Source organism: Pimephales promelas, chromosome 5, assembly GCF_988280905.1.
Source record: "Pimephales promelas chromosome 5, fPimPro1.hap1.1, whole genome shotgun sequence".
Taxonomy (NCBI): domain Eukaryota; kingdom Metazoa; phylum Chordata; class Actinopteri; order Cypriniformes; family Leuciscidae; genus Pimephales; species Pimephales promelas.
In genome coordinates, this window is record NC_142773.1 from 14,710,735 (window position 1) to 14,733,896 (window position 23,162).

Here is a 23,162-nt window from a genome sequence, read left to right on the forward strand (position 1 = left end):
TCATTAGGTTCATTCAACGAACGAAACGAACGAATTGACTAAAAAAATATTCGTTCATTTTGATGAACGAGTTCGAACAGGAGAGTCACGCGCATTATAGAACAGAGCAAGGCGACCATTTGAGCTTATAAAACTTAAACTGTTTTTTTAAATGAGCGTTTCACTTGATAAGACCCTTATTCACCGTCTGCAATCGTTTAAAGCCCTTTGAACAGTTTGTAGTTTGCACTGAAAGCGTCTTTTGGACCTTGAACCGTTTGGTTCCCATTGAAGTCCATTATATGGAGAAAAATGCTGGAATGTTACCTTAATTTCTTTTCGATTGAAGAAAGAAAGACATGGACATCTTGGATGAGATGGGGGTGAGTAAATTATCAGCAAAAGTTTTTTCAAAAGTGAACTACTCCTTTAATTCTCGTGTTCGCAGGTAAAAAAAAAACGATACATGCCATTGATTACAAGCTGTTTTACTGACGTCTTTCCACGGTTGAAACGCAGATTGAGAGAAATCAATGTGACATGATATGGATTTCGATAAGTTGTACTCTATCTTTTAACTCACTTTCAGATGCTCATTCATGTTTATTATTTTGCGCTGTCACTGGTATTATTAAGCCGGAAGAGAGATCAGCGCTGTTGCTTCTCTTGAGCTCTGCCAGAGCGATCTCACGCCACAGCGCCAAAACCTTATTTATGTTTTTAAATTTCTAAAGAAAATGGACGTAATTTGAAAATTGAGACTTTGTTTCATATCAATAGTAACAAAGGACAAAGATTATTGCGATTTTTTGGATGCGCGCAGCCGCGATACAATGTCTCATTCATTCAAATGAAACAGGATGACTAATCAATTCTTGAGGTTTAAGAATCGATATCGGTTTGTAAAAATGAGAATCGATTAATATCGAGAAATCGATATTTATTACCCAGCCCTAGTAGTTGCATAGCTGTCTATGGACGAATTTCATTTAAAAAAAAAGATAATTTATGTTTCGAAAATGAACAAACTTTTACAGCTTTGGAAATTTATGAGGGTGTGTAAATGACAGAGTATAAAAAAAACGTTTCAAGGTGAACAATCCCTTTAAAAAAAATCAGATGTAAATTATATGCAAATAATACTCGAAAGTAAACTATATTAGGGTTTGCTGCTAAATGACTGGAAGAGCATAGCAAATATAATTTTTGCATTTGCTGCAACAGCAAATTAAAACAATGGATTGAGAAAACAGATGTCAAAATTACAGTCACTCCCTTAGCAGCTCTACTTAAAACCACACTGCAGCTGTGTTAACTAATTCACAGTAATTTCATGCCAGAATAATATAACACAACAGTAGCCTATAGTGAAATAAATGAAGAAGAAGAAAAAAAAGGCTTCTTTGTAGGGCTGTCAAACGATTAATCGCGATTAATCGCATCTAAAATAAAATTTTGTGTTTATATAATATATGTGAATGCACTGTGTATATATATATATATATATATATATATATATATATATATATAAATACACACACATGCATGTATATTTAAGAAAAAAATATTATATAAAATCTTTATATTTATATATATATTATAAGTTATATATAAATCTATCTACAGTATATACATGAACATATTTCTTAAATATGGTCATGTGTGTGTATTTCTATATATATATATAAAATAATTATGCACAGTGCACTCAGATACAGTATATTATGTAAACTCAAACTTTTATTTTGGATGCGATTAATCACGATTAATCGTTTGACAGCCCTACTTCTTTGTTTATTTTTTGCTTTAAAGAAAAATTTGTTGAAGAAGAAAAATGTTTCTTATGAACAATAAATTGTACATTTTAAGCGATCACAATCATAGACCACATCAACCATTTCCTCACTTACATATTCCAACAATATTTAACAATTAGACTTACCTGATGAATAATTTCAGCCACTGGAAGTTGGTCCACATATGTCAAAGATTCGATCTGTAGATTGCCACTTCCAGACCTGAAGAAAAAAACAAGAGACAACGGCCTTAACAGGAGACAAAACAAGTTCTTTTTAAGTGTAATGTTTTCCAAGTTTACCTGCGGCAAAACAACAAAAACGTATTTTCAGACTAAACAAATCACTTGTTTTGTCTTCCGTAAAATTGAAGCACCCTCAAATCTAACCACATTACTATGCAGTGGGCTGAAGAAGCCAAAGCCTCATTAACATACAGCCATCCCCTTACGAAATTGCCCACAGTCTGTTCGTTTGAGTGGTGGGACGATGTTTTGGCCTTCATGTGGACCAACAAAGCTCACGACCGGACCAAAGAGTCTGCTTCAGCCTGGCTCTCTCCGGCTTCATACATGAGTGGCTGCTGAAATTGAATTCAGGATCCAGCTCTCAATTCCACACAACAACTGACTGAGACAGAGGATGATCTGGAGTGGTACCACAACAAAAACAACTTCCCTTTATAATGAATAAAGGGAAGATAACAGTAAGTGTAAGAAAACCCTTGAGAAATCCCACTGGAATAGATTTTGGAAAGAAAGGTTCTGCATCCCCAGTTAGTTGAAGCAACACTTTTATATGGTTAGCAAGACAAAGAAAAAAACAAAAAAAACAAATCGAGCTTTTCAAAAATTCACTGGGTGATGAGGGGGTGGTGACTGACAGGTAATTTTAGAGGTGTCATTGCTATTCAATGAACAAGCAGCAAACAAACCGAAACGTGTTTGTATAAAGAATGAGAAATGGAGGTTAACAAAACGAGTGTAGCGCAGCTATGTGTTGGAGAGTGGAGGCAATTGGTAATCTATAGGTGGGTACAGCATTTCAGCCGACAAATCACTCCTGTATTTCAATGAGCGGCCTGGGCAGCAAATTCATGGCCCATCGGGATGAGGCTTTTTCTATTAGGTGACAAAATGGCCTGTCATTCTAGCCATGTGTAAGGTATAGGCACATTGAACCACTTTTGGTCTCTGTTCAAATGGCTAGGCTTGAATTACTGCAAAACGGAAAACAGCAACAAGAACACAGCAAGATTATTTACTGTGAGCCTGCCAGCTACAACATCTGCACACCAGAAATAAAACTGCGATACTCTGCAGTAGCAATGCAACAAATGACTTCATTCTAACAAGTAATAAAATGAACACATTTTTTCATTTGCGTTTTGTTTAAAACTTCACAATTCCAATGATGAGGTTGCTAATATGTTCTGGGTTAGTTTTAACGCGTTTCTAAGAGGTTGCTAGGGTGTTCTGAAGTGATTGTTTCGTGGTTTGAAGAGAGTCAAAACAGCCCACCCTCTTTATGACATTATAATCCCAAAACCTCAGAGAATCTCCAAACAAGCCACACAATTTGAGGTGTAATTCATGTATGTAGACAAAAATGGTGGGGGACAAGTTACTAAGGGTGTAACTGTACACAAAAATGACGGTTCTGAAGTCACGATTTGGTATGTTTTTTATTAAATAATTAAATTAAATTAAATAATTTATTTTTATTAAACAGTGGTTTACTGAACAAACTAGGTCTGTATTTAAATAAAAAAAGGTCTGTCAATGTTGTTGCAAATGCACAGTTTATGGTGCTGTAATTGAGGGAAGAGATCTGAAGTGTTAACATCTTTGGATGCAAAATACTGTGTGTTTTTGGATAAGGTTAGAATTGCAGTGGTCCCATTCTCACCCGCTCCATTTGTTTTGAGCATGTGACGCTGGTTCATTGAAGTCTGCGAAGTTAAACATGTACACGCTTGCTGTCAGGATAATAAATGGAAATACTTGCGTGAATTTGTAACATTTACATGCAAGTATACAATTGATATGTATACAAAAAAATGTAAGTTTCGCACTGAAGAAAACAAATCTCAAGCACATTATCACAAACAGCTGACAGTAGAGCAAGCCATGTTTATGATTTAGTTTAAAGAGCTTAACATAAAGCCCATCACATGTTTATGACGAATTGGATCGTGCACTTATCTGGCAGAAGCTCACCGCAATATCGCATATCACACAAAAGAATATCGATAAAAACGATATCACCCCAAACAAGGGGGGAAACTGAGTTTGAAATTACATTCCACACAAAGTTAAGAACATGCAGTGGTTAAAACAACACTGTATTCAACCGTGCACTATTACATCCCTACAAGGTATGCATCAAAACCTAATTCTTGACAGATAATCTGTGGGGTTGCTATAGGGCTGAAAATAGTTGAAAAATTTTCTCAATTTTCTTCAATTCTCATTTTGCTGAACGATACAGTGCAACTTACCAAAATGTACCATGTCTTATATAATCGCTCAACCAGTGTTTCACATGAAAATGTCCAAAACAGCTTTTAAACAATGTTGCGTAACACTGCATTTACCTTAGAAAAGCCATTAAATGCTATAATGTGACTGTTAGATAGTAAAAGTTTTTTTTCCTGCATGTACCTGATATACATCCAAATTAATCAATGTCAAATCAAATTGATTCGTTATTATCGGAACTGCAAGCTTGTGAATACCCAGCCCTAGTTGCTACTCAACTACAATATCCAACACTATCCAACTACTCCCATTGGCTGTTGCTACATCACACTGCATTTGCATAAAGGCCCCAAAACACTAAACAGACATCAAAGAACTAACAGCGACAAAAGTCAGCTGTGGTGTCGTCTCACATTGTCCACGTCTGGGTCAAAAAGTTGCACTTGAGCATACTGCAAAGACTACAGTCGTCGGCCAACTAACACGTACGTTCTGCGTCTATGTGAGAGGAAATAACTCTCCATGCCAGGAGATGGCAGTAGTCTGTATTCATCACTCAAAAACAGAAAACCAGAAGAGCTAGGGCTGTGTCGGGGGTAATCAAGGGGGTAATCCATCGACCGGAAGTTGAAGCCTCGCGGGAGCTGCCATCTTGTAGCAGAAATTCACTTGCGTTAGTATTCCCAATGACTCCTATTCATTTTGGCGTCACTTTGACGGCGAATAACTTTACATCTGAGGCGTTTGAAGACCCCATTTGACGTTTATTTATTTCTAAAGAAACACGACTATGTGTAAAATGCTCCATTACCTTGTAGCTTATGTTATGGCCCCGTAGAAGCAATTTTAGAAGAAGCTCGCGGGCAATCGGGGAAACATGGAGGCAAAATGACAAAATAACAAATCAGAATACCAAGCAAAAGTGTCTCCTGCTCCTAGCTCATGGACAGCTCCTACTCACACTCTCCGCCTCTGCATGTTTCGGAAGGGAATGATTCAGATTTCTCATGCCACAGCCCTAGAAGACAGATGGGTCGCTCACGTCACATCTACGTAGTCAAGCTCTGTTTGAGTCTGCGCGTCAGGGACGGAAGTGCTAAAAAAAAAAATCGCCAAAAACGGGCTTCAATCGTCTCAATGGAGTTCCAATAAGATCGCTCTGTCCATTTCTTATACTGTCTATGGGGGTAATCCATCAGCCAGAAAGTTGAAGCCTCGCAGGAGACGCCATTGTAACAGAACTTCACCTGCTGTTAGTGTCCCATTGACTCCCATTCATTTTGGCGTCACTTTTGACAGCGAATAACTTTACATCTGAGGCGTCCAAAGACTCCATTTGTCCATTATTTATTTCTAGAGAAACACGACAATGTATAAATTACCTTCCTTGTATCTTACATTATGGCCCTGGGGAAGCAGTTTTTGTAAAAAATAGGCAATTGCATCATAACGAATCGACTCTCCATCGCACAGCTGAGAAATTACCATATAGACAGGAGGAGAAGCTCACAGTGTAATCGGGAGGACGTGGAGGCATAAAGTCAGATAAAGTCGAGGGAGAAGCCCATGGAGAGTCATAAATTTGCTCCTGCTGCTAGCTCATGGACAGCGAATACTCACTGTCTCCGTCTTTGTGAGATTTGGAAGGGAATTATTCAAATTTCACTCGGACCAGCTACTAGAAGACATACAGGTTGGTCACGTGACAGTCATTCAATCCCATAATGAACCGCAATAACGAGTGTGCACTCAAAACGGGTAGAGAATACCCATAATGCACTGTGAGAGTCGCGCGTCAAATGGATTCCCGCGTCTGACCAGAAGATGGTGCTCACAGCTGAATCATTCATCCATCCATCCATCCATTTTCCAAACCGCTGGTTCAATGTGGCTACAGTGTAACATCATACATGTATACATTCCCTTTAAATGAATAATTAGATTGTTTAATTACTGTTTATGTATGCTAGTTTCCATGACAGAGTTCAAGATGAATCAGTTTGCTACATTTTAAATTATTATCAAACAGCACAAATCATGCAGCAACAGCAGCGCTTTAGCACACTGTGTCCGAATTCCCTCACTCATTTTAATTCACTCTCTCAGTGGACTAAATTAGTGGAGTAATGCAGGGAATAGTGAATGAAGATACAGGGGGCGATTTCAACACAGCATAGGACTGCGAATATACAATGAGAAGAGCCTTGGCTGTGTCCAAAACGGCATATTCTCTTAAGTAGATCCTTATTTTGAATAAGTATTTGAATCTGTATTTCATTAAAAAAAAAAAATGATATTATATCCTGATCAAGATTATCCAAGGGCTAGGCAATGAAAACAAACATAGTTAATCTAACCTTGCAGTCTATCCAAAAAAGGGGTCAAATCATTGCATTCTAAGTTTACAATCTAAAACAAAATAATGATTGATTGAATGAAAATTGATTAAAGAAGTAGTTAAATTCACTTAAAGGGAAACTCCACCGTTTTTTTTATATTAAACTATGTTTTTGCCTTAACTTAGACGAGTTGATACATACATCTCTCGTTTCAGTGCGTGCACTCAATCGCTCTGGCGTGCGAGACACTTTGATCGCACTTCACTAGCCCAGTTCATTCAATATGGGCCAAGCAGAGCAGCGACCAAACATCTCCACATTTTCCCTATTTAAAAACAGTTACACTAGTAGTGTAACTCGACCTAGGACGGTGACACTAAATAAAACGTTGCGCTTTTCTAAGCGTGTAAAATGGATAACTATATTGTATGGCGGAATACCACAGCAAGTGCTTGGGAGCCGATATGCGCCGAGTCGAAGTGCTCACAAGCAACTCCGCCATACAATATAATTATCCACTTTTCACGCCAACTCGTATCAACTCGTCTTACTTAAGGGAATAACAAATGGCGCTTTTCCATTTCCAGTACTAGCTCGCCTCGACTCGGCTCGCTTTTCGCTTCGTTTTCCATTGCAGACAATACCGCCACAAATAGTACCCGGTCGTCATAGCGACACCTTTTGTTCCTCGTTGCCCTATCAAGCCTTTACTGGATCCTCTCTTCAGCAACCAAACAAAGGAAAGTCTGCACCTCCCACGGCGTATTCTTCCGAGTTGCCATAATAATAATAGTTGTAAGTGGTCAAACTATTTAAAAATGGCTGGGATATTCTGGATACTCCATCTGGCGCGTGCAATGATGACGCAGTGAATGGTGACGATTCTCTCTGACCAATCAGCAGTCGGCATTGTTTTTACGTCACATTTTAGTACTGGCTAAGCTCGCCTTAGATCGTTCAGAACCTCGCCGGAGGTGATACTAAAAAAAGTACCCGAAACAAGGTACAGGTACAACTTTTACACAGTGGAAAACCAAACAAAGGTGAGCCGAGTCAAGTTGAGTCGAGCTGGTACTGTGTAGTGGAAAAGCGCCAATAGTTTAATATGAAAAAACGGTAGGGTATCCCTTTAAATTAAAATGAAAATACATAACCACTCCTGGCAGCAAAATGAAAATTTTTGCTTGACTTTCTAACATTTACAGAGGGAGAATATGTCCGTGAAATGTAAGTCATGCACTGAGGAAATGATTGGATATCACTTCAGCTTAAAGATAATTAATAGAGGTATATTTGTTTCCACCAATCGCTGCACAAGTTAAGGTTACCTATAACAAAAGCATGTTAGTGCGAGCCCTCCCGGAACCCATAGAGGAAAAAAAATTTGTATGGAAATCTAAGGGAACAAATTGGTGAAATCGCTCAAAAAGAGACGGTACTCCACAGGACGCGACTTAATGCTGATTGGACTATATCCGGAGGCAAAACAACAGTGACGGCTAGCGTAACTCTGTGTTTTGAATGCAAATGTGATTGAAAAAAGTCTTTTTTGCACTTGTGGTGCATCGCCCAATCGCCCTAATGAAGAAACCGCACCTTACTATGAATGCATATAGCAGGAAAATAATCTGGACATGCATTTGACAGGTTGCCTTTATCACGTGACCACCAGCATCAGTTGGATAGTATCATCAGAGAATGTCTAATTGAAGAGAATTGGCACTGGCTGGTTACTTCCGGTTTCTGGACTGGCTGGAGTTACACGTCTCTGTCCATGCGGGGGCGCTCGCGTCAAGTGCAGAATGAATGGGAGTGAATGGGGTTTCACCCCCAGAAATCGACTTTTCTCAGGATGTAATTTTCATTCGTTCATTCGACTTTTGGCCTATAATCTATATTGAACTTGCAGAATCAGCAATAAAATCTATGTTGATTTAACGACAAGCAGGTGTGAAATAATGCTTCTTTGTTGTAGCACTTATAATAGACTGCCAGCTCAGGGTGTTGACCCACCAAAGACTGTCCGATTAGAGTCTAAATCGAAGATGCAGTTAAATTCCGGGAATAACCCATTTATTATCACCACTCAACAGAATCACTTGTATGGTTGTGGCTGTGGTTTTCTATAAATAAACAGTAACATAAACATGAATATACATAATAGTAATAATTACAACAATTAAACATAGGAGTAATAATATAGCATCAATAATTAAACATTACTAGAATAAATTGAAAGCAAATATAAAGTAGGCTGTAATCGTTGTTATGTACAGCTGTAATCTGACACCCAAGCCCGCGAAATCTGTATAACGCCGCTCTTTCGGGGTTATGAGAGCGCATGCGCATAGCAAACTGTTGCGAAAAAAACAACAATTTTCCCATTAAATATAGAAAGAAATACAGCGAACTTCGCTTCAAACAATAACATAACATGTAATTATAAGGCAACTGTAACTCAAGTGCAGACAGTAATAAAGTTAGGTAAACAAAACATTTGATCTAGAGTGTGACAAGCATACACAATCGGAAATACACGAACGTCTCTATGGTATCTCGTTACATCATAATAACTCGTTTCTCAGAGCGGATGCAGTGCTCATCGACTGTATAATTAAAGATTACAAACTTACTTTGGCATTCATGCACAACCCTTCATCCAAAATATGATATATAAACAGTTATACTGCTTTGGCTTCAGCGTCATTCTCCGTGTCCCGCTGCATTGCAATAGCGTCTCTGTGAGGGCGGGGGAGATCACATGGTCAAGGTTTCTGGACGCTGATTGGCTCAGGTAAGGTACTGGGTGTGCGCATGTGCCTCAAAATACAGGGGAAGAGATTTTAGAAAGCGGTTAGTAACTATAGCCTTTTTTACAGCCGCCCCCAGATTTATGTAAAGAAATATGTACACATTCAAAAAGGCCTTTCTTCAACTATCAGTTACAATTACTTTAATCAGGAATGGCAGGTAATTGCACAAGGCGTGCAACTGGCCGAGTGTAAGTTTTTTCTCCCACCTGAACCTTGGCTGTCCTCACTCTGGTGTCAGCTCCAGGGAATACTTCTGACACCTTTCCCACAGGCCAGAGAGCTCTTGGTAGTTGGGGATCGAGGATCAACACGGTAGTGCCAACCTGGATATCTGGAGTGTCTTTTTGCCATTTTCCACGGTACTGAAGACTTGGGAGGTAGTATTTAAGGTAATGTCTCCAGAATTGGTCCGCAAGAACCTGGCTTTGGCGCCATCGCCGTCTGCTGATCAGCTCAGACTGAGGATAAACTGTCAGGGGGAGTGAAGCGTCTGGCCGCCCCATTAGGAGACAATTTGGCGTAATGGGGTCAGGATCAGAAACATCAGATGATGTATATCCCAGCGGTTTGGAGTTCAAGATGCCTTCAACCTCTACCAGCACAGTTTGAAGGACCTCAAGCGTCACTGATTGAGTTCCTAAAGTCACCATCAATGCGTTTTTCAAGGAGCGAATTTCTCGCTCCCAACAACCTCCAAAGTGTGGCGAGCTAGGAGGGTTAAAATGGAATTCAATTTGCTGTTTAGCCAATTGTCTTTGCAGATCTGGGGCAAGAGCGATAAAAGCTTCCTTTAACTCTCTTTCACCTCCTCGGAAGTTTGTGCCTTGGTCTGACAAAAGCTCATGGGGTTTCCCTCGTCTAGCTGTAAATCGTCTGAGAGACATAAGGAAGGAGTCGGCTTCCAGACTATGGAGGATGTCGATATATACTGCTCTGGTGGTAAGGCATTTGAATATTATTCCCCATTTTTTCTCATTGCGTCGACCCACTTTGACAGTATAGGGGCCAAAACAGTCCATACCAGTGGAGTAAAAGGTAGGCTTGAAAAGACGCAGTCTCGCTGGGGGAAGGTCCGCCATTTTAGGTACGTGGGGTTTGTTTTTCCATTTTTGGCACTGCACACATTCTCGCTGCAGGTGCTTAATGGCCTCTCTACCACGTAGAACCCAATATTTACGGCGGAGTTCGGCGAACACCCTCTCAGGACCTGGATGACAAAGTTTGGAATCATAACTTTGGATGATAAGTTTAGTGATGGGGTGCTTTGGATCCAGTACTATAGGGTGCATGTTATCGGGTTCAAGGTATGGACTATACCGTAAACGTCCGCCAACTCTGATCAATTCGGTTTCTCCATCAAGTTCTGGGGCCAGTGCGCTTAGTCGACTGCTCCGTGAAAGTGGTTTACCTGCCCGTAGTTGTTCTAATTCTGATGTAAAGCATTCTTGCTGTGATTGCCTTAAAACACTAATCTCGGCATTTCTGTAGTCATTGGCTGTGGGCTCACCATCGACGGCCTCTTGACGAGCTGTGGACTCGATTAGCTCTTCGAGAGTTTTGAACTGACTGAAATCAGAGGAGGTGAAGCAGACCAGAGTACTGGAGCCAGTCTTGCGAAGTTCATTATTGTCTACATCGACTAGACTGGGGCATTCAGGCCACAGATTGGCGGGATCTTTTAGGAAAGGTGGTCCTTGGTACCAACGTCTTCCCGGACCAAGCTCGCGCAGACTTAATCCCCGAGTGATGTCATCGGCTGGATTATTTGCGGAGGGTACATATCGCCAGCTGTGTTGTTCTGTGAGGTCCTGGATTTCTGATACACGAGTACCAACAAATACTTTGAATCGGCAAGAGTCTGATTGTAACCATGTGAGGACTGTGGTAGAATCAGTCCACAAGATTGTTTGACGAATGGGCAAGTTCAACTCATTACAGAGTACTTTGGCAATTTGAGCTCCTGTCAGTGCAGCGCACAGTTCCAGTCGGGGAACAGATTGTTGTTTCTTTGGTGCTACACGTGATCTCGCTGTTAAGAAGGCTACCTCTGTCTGCCCGTGTTGGTCCTCTGTTCGAAGATATGCCACAGAACCATAGGCACGTTCAGAGGCATCACAGAAAATGTGTATGTCTCTAAAACTCGTTTCTGTGTCCTTGGTGGGGCTACAGTAACACCGAGGAAGAACGATATTCTGTAGGGCTGGTAGCTCCTCCTCCCATTCAATCCAGGTTTGTAGAAGATCTGTGGGCAAGTGTGGATCATCCCAATCCCGTTTCTTGTCCCACAGGCGTTGTACGAGGATCTTAGCGCGAGTGGTATAAGGGATAAGGTAGCCCAACGGGTCATACTGGCTGGCTAGGATCCTGTATATGTTACGCATGGTAGTCTCCCTACTGTCCATGGCACGGTATTTATAGGATATTGTGTCAGACTGATGGTTCCAGAGGAGCCCCAATGTTGATTCCTGGATGTCTGTACGGCCTTGTGAAATCCAGAGTTCTGCACCGTCCGATCTGGCATCCTGAGGGAGGTGACTTATAGTTGAAGGGGAATTGCTGGACCACTGCCTCAGCTCAAATCCTCCGTCTGCCAGCAGGTTCCTTATTCTGTCAACGAAACACTTTGCTACTTCTGCTGAAGTGAAACTTTGTAGGCAATTGTCTACATAAAAGGATCTCAGCACCGAATTGCAGACATCATCTCCTGGCCGGCTATGATCAAGGACGTGTTTCTGGAGTACAAATACCGCACAGCAAGGACTACAGGTAGTGCCGAATGGGAGGACTTGCCATTCGTACACACTGGGTTGTTCCTGTATGTTTAGGTCTCTCCAGATAAAACGCAAGAGTGGTTTGTCTTCTGGAAGAAGACGAACTTGGTGGAACATCCCCTTAATGTCACTGCTGACTGCCACTGAATGTTCCCTAAATCTTAGTAGCACAGCAAGTAGGGATGGCCCCAACACTGGCCCTGGGAGCAAAAGCTCATTCAAGTTTTGTCCGTGATATTGGAACGAGCAATTGAAGACGATCCTGTTTTTCCCATTGTGCTGCACCATGTGATGCGGGATGTACCAGGAGCAAGTAGGATCTGTCTCAGCACTCTGTGGCAATTTGCTAACATAGCCTGCTTGTTCCAGTTTTGAAATCTCTGCCGTATAAGCGTCTGCTTGCTCTGGATTTTTTATAAGTCTCCTTTCAGTGGCCCTCAGCTGTGATAAAACTGCCTCTTTGGGTGCTCTGAGTTCAGGCATGTCCTTGACACGCAAGAGAGGGGTTGCATATCGATTCACACCATCAATCTCAACCCGGACTGTCTTCCTCTCTAAGAGTTCCACCGCCTCCTGGTCCAGTCTGGATCTGATGCAAATCTTTTCGTTACGCCAGGGCAGTATATCCATCTGCCATAACTTCTCCACCTGCTTGTAGAGATCTGATTCTGGGGATGAGACTGAAGTGAAGAGACAGTGCTGTTCAGTCATCTCTTTCTGAAAGTGTTGGACCGGGCCCTGTAATGTCCAGCCGAGACGTGTCTTTATAGCTGCTGGCCCCCCTGGAGGTCCCCACCTTACTGGCTCTACAGGAGTGATCAGATGGGGGTAATCTGATCCAATGAGCAGCACGGGACAGACTCCTTCAAAATCATTCAGTGGAAGCCCTTTAAGGTGATGATATCTCTTCCTCAGATTTTTCACTGGGTGTGAGTGTTCTGCTAAACTTAGCTGTTGGGCGGTGAAAGCACCTTTGATGCGATACTGTTTCGTGGGCTGAGCCATTGGGGAAATTGTGAATGAGACTGCTGCACCTCTGAGAACTTGAAACTCCTGCCTGACTGTCCGAAGTGGAAGGTCTTCAGGCTGACCTTTAAGTCCCAACTGCTGAGCTGCATTGTGGAGAAGGATAGTTCTCTCAGATCCGTCATCCTGGATTGCATATGCATCCATCTTTCTCTTTCCATTTCTGAGAATCACTTTGATGACTTTAAGTAGAACTTTCCGACTGGTAGGTGGCTTATGAATCAGGAGAATCTCATTCATAGTGTTGAGCAGACAGGTGTTAGCATCAGCAGTGTCATCGTGGACAGGCTTTGAATTCTCTAGCTTCCCAGCACTGATGTCATGCAAAGCCATAAGATGTCGGCTGTTGCACTGTCTGCATCGCATTTTTAAGTTACATTCTGCTGACTTATGAGTTCTGCCACAACGCCAACATCTGTTGTTGTCTTTGACCCAGCTTCGTTTTTGATCTTTAGTAAGCAGCTTGAAGTTGGTGCAGTTGTTGAGGGAGTGCTTATTGTTGTCACAGTAGGTGCAGTAGGGTTTTGGAGCAGACTTAAATGGTAACGCAGATGGTGTGGACTCAGAAATCGCCTTCTCTGTGCTCAGAAAGACAGTGGTGCTTTTAGCAGCTGGCTTAGAGCCTCTGATAGTCTCTCTTGTTCGTGTCAATGCCCCTCCATGTGGATTGCTTGCAAACCTTGTAGTGTCCTCTTGAACTTGAATTTCAAATTCCAGCCATTCCGCAAAATCCAGAAGTGTAGGGATGGGCACATGATGTGGGTGAGCAAACCTCCGAAATCCTGATCTGAGGTCATGCGGAAGCTTCCCAAGCAGCCGAGACACATGAGATCCGCACTGTAACTCGAAATTACCCTTCTCTCCTAATTGCTCCAACATGCCAACAAGAGAACGGACTTTGAGAGCAAAAAGTCTAAAGGCCTTCTGGTCTCCACTAGCTACATTGGCTCCATCCATCAACTCTGCAATCCGTTGTAGAGCTAATTGATGTGGCTGACCATACTGCTGATCTAGAGCAGCCATCGTCCTTGTGTAAGGGTGTTGCGAATGGCAGTATGAGTCAGCAATTAACAGAGCTTCCTCTAATTTCAGATGGTCCATCAGTATCTGAAATTTGAACCTCTCTGAAGCATTAGCTGGGAGGATATTTTCCAGAGCAATTTTTAGTCTTGAGAACTCTCTCGGATTTGGATGTATAAAGTCAGGAATCGTGGGGGTTGGACCTCGATACATCAGTTCCGGTTCAGGGGGAGGTGATGGCGTAAGTGGCGGGTATGGCCTTTGTGGATGCATTGCATTATCTTGAGGTACCCAGTCTGGAGGATTTAAGCACTCTTTTCTGTGGGAATGACATCCCTCTGAACTCTGAACCCCTTGTGGCCTAAAGTGGTAAGAAGAGCTCTGTATAATATTTGAGGCTGATGCTGGAGTTGGATAATGTGGAGGACTTTGAAGCTCATACTCAGTCTGATGCTTTTTTTGCGGTTTGAGACGCGGAGCTGGTACAGGCCTGAAACTCGGTTCATCATAACGTGCCTGTAGCTGGGCGCGTGGTGCAGGTATAGGATGATTGGAGCTATACTGCCTCCTGGGGGTGACAGGCGGAAAGGGCGGATTTCCAGGGCGTTGATGCTCCATCTGAATTTGCAGCTGCTTCATTTGTTGCTTAAGCTGATAAAGCTCCTTTGCATATTGGTCATTGGAGCTCTGAACTGTGTCCCTTTCCTGCTGTAACACTTGAAGGGCTTTGTGGAGATCCTTATTCTCTCTCCTTATGATTTCTGATGCAGACTCACACTCTTCATCAGACCACTGTGACGAACTGTAAGCTGTATAATCTGCTAGCTGTGGAGTAAAGCAAGTTGCACCTTCCTCTGCCATTCTGGTTGAGTGAATGAGTGGTGACATGGGTTCTGGAACAGGCTTATGGAGGGGGAAGCCAGTGAGATCGTACTCGTTGTATCGTGCGGGAAGGACAATCTTCCTCCTGACTCGCACAGCTGGATCATCCTCCTCATATTCTGTCATCTTCTATCGCTTTGGCAAGTCCAGGCTCCGGCTCGAAGGACCATGAAATAATGCTTATTTGTTGTAGCACTTATAATAGACTGCCAGCTCAGGGTGTTGACCCACCAAAGACTGTCCGATTAGAGTCTAAATCGAAGATGCAGTTAAATTCCGGGAATAACCCATTTATTATCACCACTCAACAGAATCACTTGTATGGTTGTGGCTGTGGTTTTCTATAAATAAACAGTAACATAAACATGAATATACATAATAGTAATAATTACAACAATTAAACATAGGAGTAATAATATAGCATCAATAATTAAACATTACTAGAATAAATTGAAAGCAAATATAAAGTAGGCTGTAATCGTTGTTATGTACAGCTGTAATCTGACACCCAAGCCCGCGAAATCTGTATAACGCCGCTCTTTCGGGGTTATGAGAGCGCATGCGCATAGCAAACTGTTGCGAAAAAAACAACAATTTTCCCATTAAATATAGAAAGAAATACAGCGAACTTCGCTTCAAACAATAACATAACATGTAATTATAAGGCAACTGTAACTCAAGTGCAGACAGTAATAAAGTTAGGTAAACAAAACATTTGATCTAGAGTGTGACAAGCATACACAATCGGAAATACACGAACGTCTCTATGGTATCTCGTTACATCATAATAACTCGTTTCTCAGAGCGGATGCAGTGCTCATCGACTGTATAATTAAAGATTACAAACTTACTTTGGCATTCATGCACAACCCTTCATCCAAAATATGATATATAAACAGTTATACTGCTTTGGCTTCAGCGTCATTCTCCGTGTCCCGCTGCATTGCAATAGCGTCTCTGTGAGGGCGGGGGAGATCACATGGTCAAGGTTTCTGGACGCTGATTGGCTCAGGTAAGGTACTGGGTGTGCGCATGTGCCTCAAAATACAGGGGAAGAGATTTTAGAAAGCGGTTAGTAACTATAGCCTTTTTTACAAGGTGAAAGAGACACATTTAGCCGTTTAGCCCCATAGACTCCCATTCATTCTGCACTCGCCCGTGATCACCTCCAGTGGAATTCTAATGGAACTGCAACCAAGATGATACACAATAGGGCTAATAGAAAGTGCCAAGGATCTTCGTTAGACGGGCTCTGGTATTATTCATAAATCCTCTCCCGTGGCCTCATGGGATGGTAAGGTGTCCATCATATGCACATAGGTCACCCGGGTTCTTTTTGACAATTCTTTTATGAGTACTGTGAAGTCAGACATACTTCTTTTATGAGATATTGTTTTTCAGCAATATCTGTTAATAGTTAATCTATATCTAATTTATCACTGTTATTGGAAGTATGCAATTTTAGATACAGCCTTGTGTTGGCCATCTTGGTTTGTTTTGCTTGCTTTGCTTGCACTTCCTTCTGTTTTTGAAAGATCTGACTCACCAACAGATTACGCCACCAATTCAACGTTCAATCGAATGAAAATCCGACGACAGGATAGCGCTCAACGACACACGGTATCGGATTGTTTTCAAAATTTCAAGTCAAGTTTCAAATCTGAAGTCAAAGTGTGTTTCTCCTCTGTAATTTGTGTTCCTCATCTGATGACATTAGTTTGATGGCTTGGAAATCAAGCCCTATCATCTATTATTTACAATGAATTATTCTGTTTCACTTGAAAACATGTCACAACACTTAAGTCGGTCACATCTTTTGGTTCATGTAGACTTTAAAGTCCTAGCTCATGCCGCTGGAAATCGCCAAATCTCACTGAAATCGAATGACCTGTGGATTTGCGACTTGTTAGTTTGAATGCACCTTCAGATTGTTGTTGAAATCCCTATGCAGTGATGATTCCTTGGAAAGCCGGTTGGCAATATGAGACTAATGACTCATTTAAAGAAACTCCAAATGATTCAACATCTGTCACTGCAACTATTTTCAACTATTTTCACGGTGAACTTGAAATAGTTTTGGTCAATTCATATGAAAAACCATCAGATGGTGTCTAGAGAGGGGGCGAGTGTGTACTGAGAGCACACTTTCATTTCTTTTATGCCCACGCCGCACCTCCTGATTTATTTTTCATTCCGTAACATCACCTGACATTTAATTACTTTGAGACTTGAGACCTGCACTAGGCAGTCAACATCATCACCCTGGGCAAACCTGAATTACAATACAATCTCGTAAAGAGTGGGCACGTATTATAAAGACGAGTGGGGAGTCTATTAAACCAGCCTCTTCTGTAAAACTTAATTTACCTAATGGAAGCCCTCTGATACAGCAGCAAAGACTACGGAGGAAAGGAGGCGGAAAACAGGATGGCTACAGAATGATTTAGCGTCGTCACGCCTCTACTGTCACACTACAGAGACACGTCTCATGGAGGGGGGGAATAAGAGTTATGTTGCTTTTAAACACTTGGGAACATGATGTTCTAAAACGTATGCTAAAAAAGGGTTAGTTCGCCCAAAAAGGGATATTCTGTCATGATTCACTTACCTCGTGACTTTTCTTTGCAACATTTTAAATATAATTTGATGCTGGGGTTGACACTATTGTCTATGAAGGTAAAATTATGCTATAAGGAATTGCATACGCACCAACTCGAAATTTAATATGAACACATGGGAGGCTAGCCTAATGAAAGCTTATAAAGAACCATGTTTTAATTCAGTTTTTTGTTTTGGTTTTAATATGTAACAGTATTATATATAACAGTAATTTTGTGAAATATAATTACAATTTAATCTATTTTTTCTATTTTAATCATTTTTAAAATGTAATTTATTCCTAAGATGAAAAACTCAATGAGTGAAAGAATGGTGGCAAAACTGTAAGCGCAGCTAAAAGAAACAGTAAATATCGGGATATTTTGGGAACTTTTTGCCCTACGCTCACAAGTCATTTGGACATTTACACCAGTTTTGTTTTTTACAAATACAGATACGCAGTCAATCCGTTTTGCAGTTCACAGGCTTGCAAAAAACAAACGTGCCAAAAGGGTAATAATCATGCATGATAATCAGATCATGCGATTCTTTATGGCATCATTTAACCTTCATATTGTGTTCTGTAGACTTGCTTTACTGGTGAAATGGAATTAGTTACATAATTGAAGGATTTCGCAATCTTAATACTGATATTTTCCTTCTTATTACTATGAAGATGCTTTGAAGCCATTTGTATTGTATAAAGCGCAATATAAAAAAATGGCTTGGGGCTGTCAGATTACAAAATGACTTTAATAATGGAATGAATGATCTGTTCTAAATGATCTAGTTCGTCAAATATATATATATATATATATATATATATATATATATATATATATATATATATATAAATACCTAATAAAGTATACAGTGAGTTTATATACAGTATATGAGACTGTCGTGGCATTCTTCTCTTTTGAAACTTGACTTGAAAATCCCCCCTTTGTGTTCCACAGAATGAAGAAAGTCAAAGGTGGTAATCAGTATATTTGATAGAAGGTTAAGTGAAAGTTGTCCACCCCCGACGCCCCGCAAGCGCTCTGCTGCCACATGACAGACATGCATTGCTCCGGATGTGACAACTAGTCCATACGGTCACAGGCCCAGACAGAGTGAGCAAGGTGACCGGGCATTAGAGAGTGTCCTTGTCAAGTGAGTCTGATGGTAGAAGAGAGCAGGAGTTGCCATCCATGCATGTCAGCTGAAAGACAGCAAAGAGACACGGGACAGAGACCTTCCCTCAGGTGCATATGCTGCCGTTTCACCCACAGATGTGCCACTATATGAGTCATGACAGGCTGTGACGTGAGGGACAAAAGAGAATACTTCCCTTTCCCAAAGCAAGAGACGGAGTTGACTCTTGACTGGAGCTCTGGTTGACAGCTTGTTCAGTGGATATGCTGACGAACCCTAACCTTTTTGGCCATGCGTGAAATATCAGATTATTTGTTCTTATTATTAAGAACAAAATGAAAAGTCACCGTTATTAGAATTATTTTTTAACTGCGTCATGCGTTTCGCAAAACATACATTTGCGATGCAGCGGAAGTAGACGTCCAATCTTTTTGAGACATACTGAGCAGAATAAAATGACTTGGTTCCATGCAGATGTTGATTGGATGGCAGCAGATCTGAATGAGGACTTGCATTGGATTGTAGGACTAAATGATTTAAGAAGTCCATATGTCACCAGAGAAGTTGTTTCACCAGAAAATCGAGTGATGTTTTAATTATTAAAGCTGCAGTCCATAACTTTTTTGGGTTAAAAATGATCCCAAATAAATTTGAGCAAGTACATAACCAGCCGGTGTTCAAAATGTACTTGCCTTAGCTTGATTCAAAGCGGTAAGCTTGCAATAATGTTTTTAATTCCAGTGGATTTCCGCGGGAGATTCGAGCATGTCTTTCCGAAAAGTAGAATCTGTGATTCTGAATGCCAGTATCCACACCAGCGCGGCGACTGACAGACTCGCACTCTTTTCAAACATTGTGTTCATCCACACTGTGCCGTGCCGAGGCACAACCCACGTAAAGTTGATAGTTGCAATTGCAGATTTCAAACAGAGATGGCGACAAAGAGGAAAAACTACAGACTGCAGCTTTAAATAAATGGTCAAGAAAAAACAACATTCATTCAACCATTCACATGCTACAAAACCTATCACAAGTAGGGTTGGGTATCGTTTGAATTTGAACGATTCTGATTCCGATTCCGATTCCTTGTTTCGATTCCGGTTCCTAACGATTCTCGATTCCGATTCTTTTAAGAGGCAGGGTCAAAAAAGTTTAGCTAACCTTGCTAACCAACGGTCTTTCGGAAGGAAATACTCCTTCTGTCACAAATACTCCTTTTGTCACAAATTTTGCATTTTGCCGAGATTTCGTTATTTTTAGAGAAGTGAAGCCACACTTTGGACCGCCGACGTAAGCTACTCATGTTCGACTCGCGCGGTTATGCCAACACTTCCGGTAGACGCTTCTTCGTTGGTGTTGTTCAGTGGTTACTTCTTCCGCTCGGCGGACTGTGAATATCGAAACTAGGAATCGAAATTTTAACTTTTGAACGATTCCGGGAAAAACGAAAAGTTAGTCCCGGTTCCAATCGATACTCGATTCTCGATACCCAACCCTAATCACAAGGATCTGCTATGTCTGCTTTCTTTTGATTGACTGGTCATTTTAGTCGTGTGACATTAACAGTTGATGCAGTGTAATGCAACTGGTTTAGAATGAGTAAAAATAAATCCTGTTCCCATAGTTTATGAAAAGCAATTTCCACTAAATTGGGGTATTTTTTTTTTTTAAAGAAAAAGATTAATGAAAAAAAGCCTTTTTTCTCCTGCCAACCAATATAAAAAAGACGATTAAAGAAGACTCCAGTGGATCCAAGCAATTCAGTTTCTGTCACGCCAATAGAATAACTTATCAACTGTAAGCCTGCAGCAGATTTTAAATTTGTTCATTTTACAACAAGTAAATAAATAAGCAAGATAATTCAGTCTGATGGGACTAATTCCCCCCACAGTAAAACAAGGCAGGCATAGATCGATAGATGAATGGATAGACAGACAGATAGACGACAAATAAAAGTAAAAGTATGCCTAATAAAAAAAGTATTAATTTCTTTAAATTTCATAAAATATCTTATGATTTCTTTCATAATTTATTAAAAATATATCTTGACCCCAAACTTATGACTTTAGAAGTGTGATCATCATCCTGCTTACACATCTATGTAATAAATATCAATATAGTAAATATCAATGTTGAATGTAGGACAATTCACACGAGACCAGGTGAAAATCATCAGTGTTCAGCTGCATTTCAGTGAAACAAGGTGATTTATCTCATATATCATTTACTTATTATTCATGAATTATTTATTTATTCATCATATGATAATGTAATTCATTGAATTCTCAGTTTCTGTTTACTCTAGTCACACTCATTTTATTCACAAAGAGTGGACTTTTAGTCAGGGGAGCTAGAAATGACGGTGGCTTATAAAGAATCTGCTGCTAACTAAGATGGGACATTATTACCTCTCATCATCATTCTCAGTCTGATCCATTCAAAATGCTTTCCTCCGTAATAATGTTGTTTTTCCAGTAACCGAAAATAATAATTGAGAAGACAAGGAAGACCTGAACTGTTTAGCTAAATTAGCTTTTATACACTAATTAGATAGAAATTATCTTTGAAGATTAGAATAAAAAACGTGTAATTATGTTTACATAATCTGTTTGTGAATGAATAATGAAATAATTATGCAAACAAGCTTTCTGGTCAAAAGCACAACAATGTACTGTAGTTTCAGAGTTAGGTCCAAATGCACAAATGCTGGTGCTATTCCAATAGAGCTACAGTAGAAACAATTCATTCACTTTACTTTGATGCTGTGGAATCTAATGTTTATCTAATGTCATCCACACACAGACTGCATTACAGATTAGTTTGACAGCAGAGAAAAAGAAAGAAAAAAAAAAACAAGATTATTTTTTTTTTCTTAGATTAGTGAACCAAGAAATACTACTGCCATCTTGTGGCCAACATGTTTCAAAACACAATGCCTGCTAATGCTATTAACATGCACGTTTATTCTACTGCACATTTCCTGAAATTATAACCACACAATCAAAATCAAAACTACAAATTTCAAAATTATACACTCTATTTAAAATATATTTTCCTCAATTACAGACTTTTTAGGTATATTTATGAAATCAAAGCAAGTCAAATAATTGTTTTATTTTTTATTTAAATTAAATCATTTCTGAAAAGTTAGAATTTTGTGCTATTCTTAGTAAAACTACAAACATTAAAAAAAAATTCTCCAAATATTCAACCAACACCAGTAAGAGAAATATCTTTTGTAAGACAAATGTAAAAGCAATATACATATATACATATATATATATATATATATACATATATATATATATATATATATATTAGGGCTGTGCAAAAATTAATTGCGATTAATCACATCCAAAATAAAAGTCTTTGTTTACATAATATATTTCTGTGTGCTGTATATAATTATTTTCTATATATAAATACCTATGCATGCATGTATATATTTAAGAATTATTTGCGCTTAAATTCTGTATATATATATATATATATATATACATAATCTATATTATATAACTAGAAATATTTTATATGAATAACACATTTTCTTAAATATATGCATGTGTGTGTATATACAAAATAATTATATTATATTATAAATTATATTAAATAATTATACACACACACACACACACACACACACACACACATATATATATATATATATATATATAGTATGTGTGTGTGTGTTTCATATAAAAAAAATCATATTTTATATTCCTTCCAGCTCGCCTCAGAAAAGGTCAGCTGCAGCAGCGCAGATCTCTTCTAAGACTAATGATCTCAATGGTCTCCACCCTCTTGTACATTTCCTCTCATTTCGTCACTTTCTTTGGATCCTTTTGTGGCAACTTTATTCACAGTGATGTTCTGAATGCTGTCTGAATGATTATGCTCAGGTTCATGATCGCAGAACCTGATTTCACCAAGAGGAACATGTACCTGGACCAACATGTTTGTTGATCATGGAACAACATTCCAATCAACCAATCAGATTAAAGTGACAAGTTTACGTTTAAGTTTATGTCAAGTTCATATGTACAATCAAGGTTATAGGTGTTTCTACATCAGTGTTAACCACCTGTCATTTAATTTCCCTCTGATTTTAGGGATAAGTTATAAGTAGGGTTAGGTTTAGGATTACATTTTCAGACAGGAATGTTGTTCCAGGGGATCAACAAAATAAGTTGACCCAGGAACGTGTCTAACTCAGCAAAATCTGAACGTGCGACATGATAATAGTGATTATTTTTCAATGCCATGCTTTCTAAACGAACACATGCAAAACATGACGTAAAATGCTGAAATTGAGTTTAGAGGT

At 39.8% G+C, this 23,162-nt stretch overlaps 1 protein-coding gene across 1 annotated transcript in view; it reads right to left on the reverse strand.

Moving 5' to 3' along the window:
• pigk (phosphatidylinositol glycan anchor biosynthesis, class K) overlaps nucleotides 1-23,162 on the reverse strand; it is a 62,033-nt gene that overhangs the window by 19,247 nt on the left and 19,624 nt on the right. The window contains exon 10 of the mRNA XM_039661317.2: nucleotides 1,922-1,997. Coding sequence (XP_039517251.1) covers nucleotides 1,922-1,997 — 76 coding nt within the window. The remainder of the gene's footprint in view (nucleotides 1-1,921; nucleotides 1,998-23,162) is intronic.